Below are 11628 nucleotides of genomic sequence, written 5' to 3'. Positions count from 1 at the left end.
GGTCCTACAAGGTGGCAGTTATTAAGCCGTTGCTTAAAAAACCATCACTGGATCCTGATGTCTTAGCAAACTATAGGCCAACCTTCCTTTTATCTCTAAAATTCTAGAGAAGGTTGTGGTGACTCAGTTACTAGAGCACCTGCAGAGAAACAGCCTGTTTGAGATGTTTCTGTCAGGCTTTAAAACTCATCACAGCACAGAAACAGCAATTCTTAAAGTTACTCTTATAGCATCAGATCATGGACTGGTTTCTGTGCTGGTTCTGCTGGACCTCAGTGCTGCTTTTGATACAGTTGATCACAGCATCCTGGTACATAGACTGGAACATGTGATTGGCATTAAAGGGACAGCACTCGACTGGTTTAGATCATATTAATGTGATAGATACCAGTTTGCTCATGTCCATGGTGGTCCCTCTTCATACAGTAGGGTTAGCCATAGAGTTCCACAAGGTTCTGTACTTGGACCAATCCTCTTCACCTTGCACAATCTTCCCTTAGGGAACATTATTCGGCAGCATGGGATAAATTTTCATTGTTATGCTGATGACACTCAGCTTTATTTATCCATGAAACCAGAGGAGACAGAAGTTAGTGACGCTCCAGACCTGTCTTAAAGACATAAAGTCCTGGATGTCTTCAAGTTTCCTCCTCCTTAACTCAGGAAAAACTATGGTCGTGGTGTTTGGTCCTGAACCTCTCAGGGATAGATTAGATCATATGATCACTCTAGATGGTATCTCATTAACATCTAGTCACTTTGTGAGGAATCTAGGCGTAACTTTTGATCAAAATCTCTCCTTCAACTCACACATTAAATTAGTCTCTTTTTTCACCTGAGGAACATCACAAAGATTAGGAAGCTACTGACGCAGCATGATGCTGAAAAGTTAATTCATGCTTTTGTTACTTCCAGGGTGGACTATTGTAATTCTTTATTATCAGGGTGTCCAAACAACTCTTTAAGAAGCCTCCAGTTGATTCAAAATGCTGCAGCCAGAGTTCTGACAGGCATTGCCAAAAGAGATCACATAACTCCTGTAATGGCGTTGCTTCATTGGCTGCCCGTTAAATTTAGAATAATTTTTAAAACCCTTCTTTTGACCTACAAGGTCCTCAGGAGCCTAGCTCCATCCTACCTGGAGGAGCTAGTGGCACCTTACCAGCCCAATAGACCGCTCCGCTCTCAGAATGCTGGTCTACTTGTGGTCCCCAGAGTTTCTAGGGGTAGAATGGGGGGCCGAGCATTTAGCTACCAGGCCCCCCTGCTATGGAACCAGCTCACTATCCAGGTACGGGAGGCTAACTCCATCGCTACTTTTAAGATTAGGCTTAAAACCTATCTCTTTGAAAAAGATTATTGTTACTAATTCTGTAGTTCCAGTTATTATCATAGACAGACAAATTATCATACTTAGGGGGTCGTCCAATCATTAGGTTAACATCTTAGCTATGCTGCTATAGGCCAAGGCTGCCGGAGTCCAGAAACATGATCACTTGACAGGCCTCTGTCACCCCACTGGGTCATGGTTTCCTCTTCCCTCCTCTCCTCTTCTCTCCTCTCCTCCTCCTCATCAAGTAGACTAGTTATGCTGATTCTTGTGTAGTTTTTCTGCCCCCCCCTTCTGTGTTCATTTACAGGTATCGCCGCCTTCAGAGCTGTATACTGACCTCCGACCCCGGTGACCCACTCAACCAGCAGCTTATTCAATTCAATTTAATTCAATATAATGCATTTTTGTATGTATTTCTATACTCTATGCCTCTCCTTTCCTCTTCTCTACCTTCCCTCTACCTCTCCTCTACCCCTCTCCTCTCCTACCTATTCTATCCTCTACCTGTCCTCCCCCTTCTCCTCTCTCTCTACCCAGCCGGCCATCAGCAGGAGGGTCCCCCTACATTAGCCTGGTCCTGCTCAAGGTTTCTTCCTGTCAAAGGGGAGTTTTTCCTTGCCACTGTTGCTCGTCTGGGGTTAGGCCCTGGGATTCTGGAAAGCGCCTTGAAACAATTCTGATTGTAAAAGACGCTATATAAATAAAGATTGATTGATTGAACGAACGAACGAACTAATGCACGAACTAATGCAGCTGGGACAAACCCGACTCACCCACACGGAGCGGAAGCGCTGGCTGTCAGCGAAGGTTTGCTTGTATTGCTTCCAGGCTGGCCACTACCTCGCTGATTGCCCGTCACGGCCCAAAGGACTAAGCCCATCGACTCCCATTAGAGTGTTGGCAAGCGGTTACTCCGCTCTGGCCCGCTTAACACTGCCGGGCACACTCCTCTGGGGCAAGGAATCTGTCTCTGCGCCATTCCTGGTGGACTCCGGCGCAGACAACAGCTTCATCTGCCAGGACTTGGTCATGCAAGCCCGCATCCCTGTCGAGGCTCTGCCCGAGTCAAGACCCATCCTTGGTCTCAACGGGGATGTCCTGACAAAGGTGACACACCAGACCCAACCCCTTACTCTCATTGTCTCGGAACCATCTGAAGCAAATCCGCCTGTTCCTTATCCTGGCATCCTCTTCTCCGGGGGTTCTTGGGGCTTCTTGGCTGTTACGCCACAACCCCCAGATCGATTGGTCGAGATGGAGCGTAACCTGTCAGACCAACTGCCTTTGCTCTGCTCTCACCCATTAAGGAAGTGGGGCATTTCCCCCATGTGGTGCAGCCGGGTGGCGCAGTCCAGGTGTCGGGGATCGGTGAGGGACTCTGCCGCAGGAAGAGAGCTGCTGCAGTTTCGGGGTCCCGGTCTGGTCCAGCGACGCGGAGCCGGACCCCGTCTTACTCCGTTCCTGCATCCTGGCAGTTGGAGCAGAGAGTCCAAGAGGCCCAGCAATCAGTCCCGGATCCAGGTGTGGTTCTACTGAACCGGCTGTTCGTCCCTGAGGTGGTGCGTTTCGACGGTCTGCACTGGGCCCACGCCTCAAGGCTGACCTGCCACCTGGGAATCATCCGCACACTACAGTTACTTTGGCAGCGGTTTTGGTGGCCCTCCATTACCCGAGACACCAGGAACTACATAGCAGCCTGTGCCAGGGAAAAGTCCTCCCACCAGCCCCTATTGTCCGATGTTCTGGAGGACGAGGTGGCGGTGCCCTCGGTTCAGGCCAACATACGCCGGTGCAGGAGGGTGTGGAGGCAGGTCCGCGCTGCACTCCTGCGGGCCTCCCAGCGCTCTCAACGGCAGGCCAATCAGCACCAGACTCCAGCCCCTTCCTATCAGCTGGGTCAGAAGGTCTGGCTGTCTACAAAGGACCTCCCGCTCCAGGTGGAGTCTCGGAACCTGACTCCACGCTTCAATGCCCTTTCGAGGTGGAGCGGATGGTGAATCCTGCGGCCGTCCGCATGAAACTTCCCCCAACATTCAAGATGTACCCAAAGTTCCATGTCGCCAAGTGTAAGCCGGTCGCTGAGTCGGATCTGGTCGGCCCGGAGGCGCGATCGTGCGTCCCCCGCCGGTTCCTCCTAGACAACAGCCTCCTCCGTGACTTCTACAGTGCCCACCCGGATAGGCCTGGTAGGGCGCCTGGAGGCGCCCGTTGAGGGGGAGGTAATGTTGGGGTCCAGGGTTCCGGGTCATGTGTTGTTAGGTTTTTCCTGCAGGGGGCGTGGAGGAGCTGATAATTTTCCACAGCTGGCACTGCAGGCAGGCGCACCTGTCGGCAATCTACATCAGGCCACCGATTTAAGGACGGAGCGCCTGTCTACCAGGGTCGGAGAGTTTTGGTATTTTCCCTGGTCTTCACACCGCCCTGCTGGAGTGGAGAGCGCTTGGGACCTGACTCCAATTTTGGCTCCGCTCTTGAGCTCTCTGTGCACCCCGGAAGATTGGACGAGTGCTTCCCTGCGGTCCAGGAGGACTGCCAGTCTGATTTGTTAATAAAGACTAGCTTTTGAACTTTTTCCCACTGCGTTTTTGCCTGCTTTCAGGTCCTGTAAAACCGAATCCTAACAATGTCAGCTTAATGTCCTAATCATTTTTAGATCTAGAACTGAGCAGTATGTCTACTTTACATGCTCGGTATGTCTCAATTCACCAGTCATTGGTTTTTACAACCAGCCAGCTGGATAGGAAGGCAGACAGGCAGACCAAGTGAGCCTTACCTTTTTGTTATTGACATTCTAAAAAATGAAAAAAAAATCCAGCAGTGCTGTTTGCCAGGAAAAGCAAGCAAATTCATGGCATGTTGCCCATTAATGCAACAACCACTACAATTATCCAGAAAATAAACTTACTTTCTGCCTTTTTACACAAATAATGCTTTCAGCTAAATGCTGTTTTCAACTGTCTATCCAAGTACTATGTAAAATAAAAGTTTCAGACCACCAGTTGTTGGTATGTAATTTTTAATGGCTACTCAGGAAGTTCCGGTGCTTCAAATAATTAGAGCTCCTTTTAAATCAGACATGTATTTCCCATTACTCCAACTTGCTGGCCTCCCACATTCACTAGGTTGAGATAGGCTGCCATTTGCCTGAAAGTCCAAGCCTGCGCCAGGCAGCTGAGATTGGGTGTAGCTCCCTGCAGTTCTGCAGTGCTGGCAGACCCTTTTTGCTTGCCACAGCCACTCTTAATTCTGTCTTTTTACTTCCAGCCAGCTTTTGAATACAATACAGAGGAGTCCTGTGCTGTGAACACAGACGAACACCCTTGGTTGTACTTACACATCAACACTTTTATATAATTTTGAAATAAACAAGACAAAAGGCACAAAGCAGGGCAGATGCCTCTCAGATGTCGGGCTTGGCTCCGTGTACCTCTTAACACAGACTGCCTCACACAAGATAACTGTTGTTTATTGTTAATGGAAGGACCCTCTGCCATATTCTGCACTCTTCATCTGAAGACTCCTCAAGTGTCACAGCCAAAAGCCACAGTAGAAGGAAAAGGACTTCAGTACATCTATTGTATGTGTCCATGCATTTGGAAGGAAGTGCTTCTGTGCTTTTGTGTCATCAGTTACAACTAAAATCTGTTGTACAATCTTGGTTGTCATTATATTTATTTTGGTAACTTACATATTGCTTGTGTTGTTAAGCTGAAGTTCACTTCAGTTCTGGAGTTCACATTTTTTCTACTTAGTAGTAATAATTGACAGCAGTTCATATGTAACCTGGTTCCTTCCTGCAATCTATGTCTGTCTATACATTGGAATGCAGTTTACATGTAGCATAACATTTAGCAGGAACATTTATTTTACATGAAAATTTGTGGAAAAGATGAGGATGTTTCTTAAATCCATTGAAAAAGGAGTCTTCAAAATTGCATAGGATAAGCATACTGAGATGTCTTGATTAAAAAGTAAGAAATAATTATTGACAACTGGCCACTTTTACTCCATTCACCTGTTAGGACTGCACATACAAGATAAACTAAATATTTTGGCTCATTTTTGTAAAATGGCAACACATCATCATGCATCGTATAGGGTTAGAAATAATCAGGAGTATGAATTAGCTGCATTGTTTAACAAGTAAGAACGAGTAGGAAAGCACCTTCTGCAGAAAGGCTGAAGAAAAACGAGTTATTCTCAGGAAGCTTTGATTTTTCCTTGCTGACAGCACACTGTTGAGCTGTAGCAGGATCTTAGCTGTGAAAACCAGTAGAAAGTGGAATTCTTCCTAATAGTGCCTAAAAGCAATGATTCAATTTTGTATTATTGTTTAAACTCTTGGCTGATCTTTTTGTCATTACACCAACACGGTACCTAAAGAAAAGGTTTTTATTTTAATGGGGGTGTTCCATTTTTTGTGTGTGTTTAATATGTTTCCGTTATTGAAAAGTGCTGTTGGAAGGAAACAGGCTGCCTCTGGACACTGATCAGGCTTCAAGGCTATAAAATATAAATAGCAGGGTAGTCCTGGGTACTATGAAAATGTCTTGCTGACGACTGTACTGACATGGCCACATCCCCTGCATGCTGCCTCATAAAAGAAGAGTGGGAGTAAACAGGCGTAATAGGGAGAAACCAAAAGAAACTTGGACTGTCTTCTTGTAAATAATTGGATTCATTGTTCTCTGCCACTGTTGGCTATAGTCACAAGCTGTTTGGTAGGCCCCTGTCTGTCTGGTGCCCTCCATGAGCCCGGTGTCAGCCCCTACAGCCCCAACGGGAGCGAATTGTGCCAGAGATGAGGATGCCAGCTCTCTGACCCAGTGGCCTCCCATCTGACGTGCCTGTGCCAAGAGAAAACTGCGCTATCACAGCATGCTGTGCACATGCTGCTCCACTGTTAAGTAAAGCTGGTTCAAAGAGCACATTCCTGCCCACATCCCATCAAGGCAACAGCAAGCTGTCTTCCATGGTGTGTCAAAGCATCAAATTGTTACATTTTATTGCTTTGCCTTTATCTCGGCCTACTTTGGTACTGTCTACCGTATTTCCACGACCATAAGGCGCACTGTATTAAAAGGTGCAGTCTCAGTTATGGGTGCTATTTCTGTATTTAAGACATACATAAGGCGCACCGTATTATTAGGCGAATGCTGAAACATAGAGTAAAAAATGACAATGGAAGTAAAACAGTGAGTTTCGACACATTTATTGAACAAAATATTCATTCTTCCGCCACAAAACCATCAAAGTTTTCATCTTCTGTATCTGAATTAAACAGCTGCACTATTTCAATGTCCAACATCCCGAATTCCTCTTCTTAATCATCTGAATCGGACTCACCGACCAGTTCCGGATCAGCGTTGATTTTGTGAAAGCTCTTACAATACATGAAGACGGTATCATAGCCCCTGCGTCTACAATCCACCCGCATATGGTGGCATAACTTGCCCGCCGCTGCGTCATAGTCTTTGTGAAGGAGTGTTCGCCTTCCATCATCCAGCGCTCTGTCCATTTCCGTGGCAGCCGAGAACCACGGTGAATGACGACTTCTCGTGCCCCCTTGTAGGTATCGCCACCGTGCCGGTCCCTTTTTCTCCACTTTGCGGGTCAAAGGGATGTCAAAAGTCAGAGGGATCTCATCCATGTTGGTGATGTGGCTGGGCGTGATTATCTTGTCGCGGCAGTAGGTGCGGAAGATGGCCACCCTCTCCTGGTAATCCGCGGGCAGCCGCTGTGCAACAGTTATCCTTGCGCGTATGGAGAGATGCTGCCTCCTCATAAAGCGAAAACACTAAGGTTGCTCGATTGCCATTTTCAGCCGCATATTCGATGGCCTCCAGTTTAAAGTAAGCCTTATTCATACGCGTCTCGCTTGGCCGGCGCCATTTTAGGGGATCCTTATGCATAGGTGTGCCGCTAATCAATTGGCGGAGTGTTTACCATAGCGTTTACCCACCAAAGGCGCACAGCAGATTTTGGAACTCCACACACAAGGCGCTCCATATTATCAGGCGCACCGTCGATTTTTGAGAAAATCTCAGTGTTTTAGGTGCGCCTTATAGTCGTGAAAATACGGTAATTGGGTAGAGCATGTTATTAATGTTGTCTGTGGCCAGGTTACCTTCAGCCCTTATCTCAAGTGAATAATTTATTTCAAATGATGAGCTATTTCATGAAAGCTTTTTGTCCACATTTTCATGTGTGTACAGTTAAGCTTATCTGGCTGTTAAACCCCACTTTCGCTGTAAATCTGCAATCACTAGCTGGCAAAGAAAACACTGGTATACAACTTTTATCTCTAGGTCTTAAAATTAGAGATTTAGCCAGATGTTTTCTTTCTGTACAGACAAATTTAGCAGAACACAAGCCTCTCCCAGGAAGGTGACATGTGACTCAACAGTAAAGTGAAAATAAAGGTGGGGCTCAAAATCAAGCACAATTGGACATTATCTATATGATATTATGTTTGAGTGACACATGTATTGAGTGGGGAATAAAAATAAAAACTTTTGTTGATATCTTGCTAGACAGGTCATGTCACAAGAAAATTGTTTGTGCATGCTACATTCCAACATACAGACTTTTACTCATGTCTTCTACTTGTTAAAGCTTGTTTTTTTTTAACTACAATTCCTATAAAACTAGTCACCAGGTTTTATATATCAAGTACTGAAGTTTCCACAATGCCTTATTTGTCCAGTCCTAAGTTAAGGCTTTTTATGAGTACGTGATATTCATATGAATTACAAATACAGTTGTAGGTGGGGAATATTTCATGAGGTCTGGCTGAAATCCCTTGCACCCCAAGGGAGAAGAGATTAAAGAAGGGAGAGAACTATGGGCCACCAGGTTATGCAGCATAAAAATGGTGGCTTTTCCAGGTAGTATGGGATGATCCCTGAAGATGTGGAAACTAAACCATTTCATCCACTGCTCTTGGTTGTGTGCTTGACTTAAAGATAGGCGAACACAGTTGAAAATGCTTTTGTACAATTTTCACAAGTAACATAAGTATCTTTTCCAATATTATCTTACAGATATGCTGTCTTTAAATGCATCTTGGTATGGAGAAAAGAGGGACTCTGTGTTTTGTAAATTAATTAACACACAGGTGACTTGCATGCATGTAACAATAGATGATGGCAACCATGAGACTTGGACTTGTAAACTTTGATTTATAATTATTCTCAAAGACATCACTTATAAGAAAACTTTATTTGATGAATCAAAAAAGATAAGTAAATTTACAAAAAAAGCAGCACATGGTCTAAATGCTATGGTTTTCTCTTCTTCCTTCCCCACTGGGCATAATCTTGGACCTCTCTTTCACATCCATAAGCCCTGGGGAACAATGATGTACTGTATACCCAGGTGTACCCTATCCATGGGGTCAGGCATGTTTTGGTCTTGGTTAGTCATAGCAGGGCTCACAGAAACCTTTAGCATCATACAATACTTAAGAGCACACATCCATGCTCGCACATCCCTATTTTAAATGTTAAAGATTACTGGTAGCGCCTCCCAAATTTGCTTTTCAGGGAAAATAGCTCTGCTTCCACAGTCTGTTCACACTCCCTACTGAGACCCAGGTTGAGAAGCCGGTTATGCACGCTAGACGCCATGTAGTAATTGATGAAGACAGTTCGAGGTGGGGTAAGGTGGACAGGGATGAGATAGCAATGCATGGCAGTCATGTGACTGAGGCTCCAAGTTGTTTAGTGACAATGACATCAATTGTAAACAGCACTGTGGTTTCCCCTTTTATGGGGATAACTGCTGCTTTGAACAACAGCAACCTGTGCATTTCCATTTTTATGGATAAAAGTACAATTTATGCAGTGTCAACTAAACTTTAGTACTCATGGTAGAGTGCAATTATCTGTAATTGGCAGGTTTCAGCACAGAATCAAGTCCTACTATGTGTATAACTAAACTCTGTTTATTTTATTCTACAATCATTTTGATTTCTCGTCTTTTTTTACATTTATTGCCTTTGTCTATTATTTGCTAACAGGTGTATGACTTCCATCTACATTTTTTTTTGTGTGCCATCAGTGACCGAGCTAATAATGGAAATTGAAAAATTACAGATGAATTTTATTCTTTGATTTCTTTGGATTCAATGCACTACTCTGTAGTGTGTAAATACAATTTATTGGTACTCTGAGCTGTCTTATGCAACCAGCTTCAGCGTTCAAAGGCTGTTGAGTGCCCTCTCCTGCTTTAGCAGGCTCACATAAGGGTTTATCAAGTGTAGGTTGGGAAGGCATAACGCTGGAGGACTTTGGATGTGAGTGCTTGTGTGTGTACACATAAGGTTTGCCCTCTTGTGTGTGTAGTTTAGTGCATGTGAGATGTCTTAGTGTGCATGTCTGTGTTTGCATATGTGTTCCCTTGCTCAGATGTGCATGGATGCGCATGTTGTCCTCATTTGGGGACTTTGTCCTCTGAAAGGTGTGCCAGCCAGTCACCTGAAAGTAACCATGATCTGATGCAGAACTGGGAAAAACCCAAAAGAGACACAAATGGGGGAGGGAGACAGCAGAAAAGTGGCACCGGAGACCAGTGCAGGTGGTTTTGAACCCTTTTCCAGATGTCTATTACCGGTATAAGCATCACAAACCCAACAGTGGGGCTGCCAAGGCATGTGTTTCTTTAGTGACAGACATATGCTCAGAAAATGTTCATTAACTGTTCGATCTTGATTATTGCTGAACCTGTAGAACTCATTGAGTGACAATACTTACTAGCATTTTAGAATGTAAGTGGTTTATTGTATTGTTTTAAAATGTCTGGGGTAATTATTACCCAGGAGTACTGTTCTGTTCGACAGAAAATGGTCAGAAAAAAGTCCAAAAGCATCCTCACATGTAAGTATTAAATTATGTAGGGATTATAGTGCCCCTCAAAGCACGTGGCTATGAAGTTAGTTTCCTTACCAATATTAATGCCTATTCTTGTTTCTACCATTGACTGTGATGCTTTATCTGATCAACCTGCTGTCATTTTTCAGTCTGGCATATAAGACAAAATAGCTGAGGACTTCACTCACTGATCTGGGTGACATCTCGTATAAGGATTAATATCACTTAAGACTCAAGAACTTCGCAGTACCATGTCAAAATATCTTGGCTTTTATAATGTTTCGTAGAGTCTTGGCAACATGAATCAAAACTGGATATTTCGTAAATGTCATTTCAATAGAATCTGATAAGGTTTAAGTTTACTGGCCCTCCATATATGGGTAACAACAGACAAACTGGCAGACTTTCACCCACGCTGTTGACAAAACAGGGTAGCCAGTGACGTTGTAATGCAAACAGGAATGGCACTGACCGACCTGGCACTCTTTGAACTCCTAATGTATTGGTCTGTCAGCAGCTGTTTTGAGTGACCTTACCCCACAAAAATCAATACAGGAGCATTATGAGGTGTGTGTCTGTGCATGTGTGTTCATGCTGATCCAAAGTGTAAAGTAATGATGCAGAAGTAAAGGTTTTTTTTGTTTTGTTTTTTTTACAAAAAGTCTTTTGATATTTTCTGACAATATTCCAGGTCCAACACATTGAACTTGGTTTTCTGGTCAATCCAGTGAAAAACTCTTGATTCACACACACACACGCGCGTGCGCACACACACACACACACACACACATACACCACATAGTCTCAAGGTGTTCTTTTCAATGATTGAAAGGTGCTATTGCGTTTGTTAACCTCTCCACATATATGTAGTAACACAACTGGGGACAGTCAAAGTCAGTGGTTTTGCTCAAACCACTCAGTGTCACATCCATCTGGACAGTGATGGACTCACATGCTTGTTCTGCTACTTCACTTGGCTAAGCTGTCTCCACTCCCCAGTATGTTAGATTTTTTTTAATTGATTTTACTCCTTTGTCTGTCTTGTCTGCCTGTTCCCCAGGCAAATGCAAATGTCGGCCAAAGTATGTCTCAGTTATCTCCAACTGGAAAAGCTGCACCCTTGTTGCTTCATATAGCCCAGCTCTAGTGACCAGCCATTGATAAGAGTAATGTGTCTCGATAGCTACCATGCTTTCAAGTTCTGTCACAAAACAGCCGGCACACTTTCATGTTGTTTTCCCAAGCCAAGGCCAGACAGGTTTCCCTACAGGACTTAGCTAGATAATCAGTAATCAGTAACTTGCTGAGCCTGGCAGCAGTCCCCTTCAGAATTGCTTTTATCTCATCTTCCTCTGTCTTCATTTGCTTTTTCAATATTTGTCCTTTGCTGTGCCTTTATTTTATGCAAGAAAATAATAGAAAACT

The 11628-nt window shown here is 44.4% G+C and overlaps 1 protein-coding gene across 1 annotated transcript; it reads left to right on the top strand.

The window, feature by feature from the left end:
- The first annotated feature begins 1943 nt into the window (after positions 1–1943).
- LOC105418793 (uncharacterized) lies at positions 1944–3905 on the top strand. Its single transcript, XM_011619469.2, has 2 exons — positions 1944–2440; positions 2641–3905. Exons 1-2 carry the CDS (start codon positions 2069–2071, stop codon positions 3328–3330), a joined length of 1062 nt encoding a protein of 353 aa, XP_011617771.1. The 5' UTR covers positions 1944–2068; the 3' UTR covers positions 3331–3905.
- Positions 3906–11628: the final 7723 nt, after the last annotated feature.

Source organism: Takifugu rubripes, chromosome 9 (assembly GCF_901000725.2).
Source record: "Takifugu rubripes chromosome 9, fTakRub1.2, whole genome shotgun sequence".
Taxonomy (NCBI): Eukaryota; Metazoa; Chordata; class Actinopteri; order Tetraodontiformes; family Tetraodontidae; genus Takifugu; species Takifugu rubripes.
This window is presented reverse-complemented; position numbering and strand designations above follow the sequence as displayed.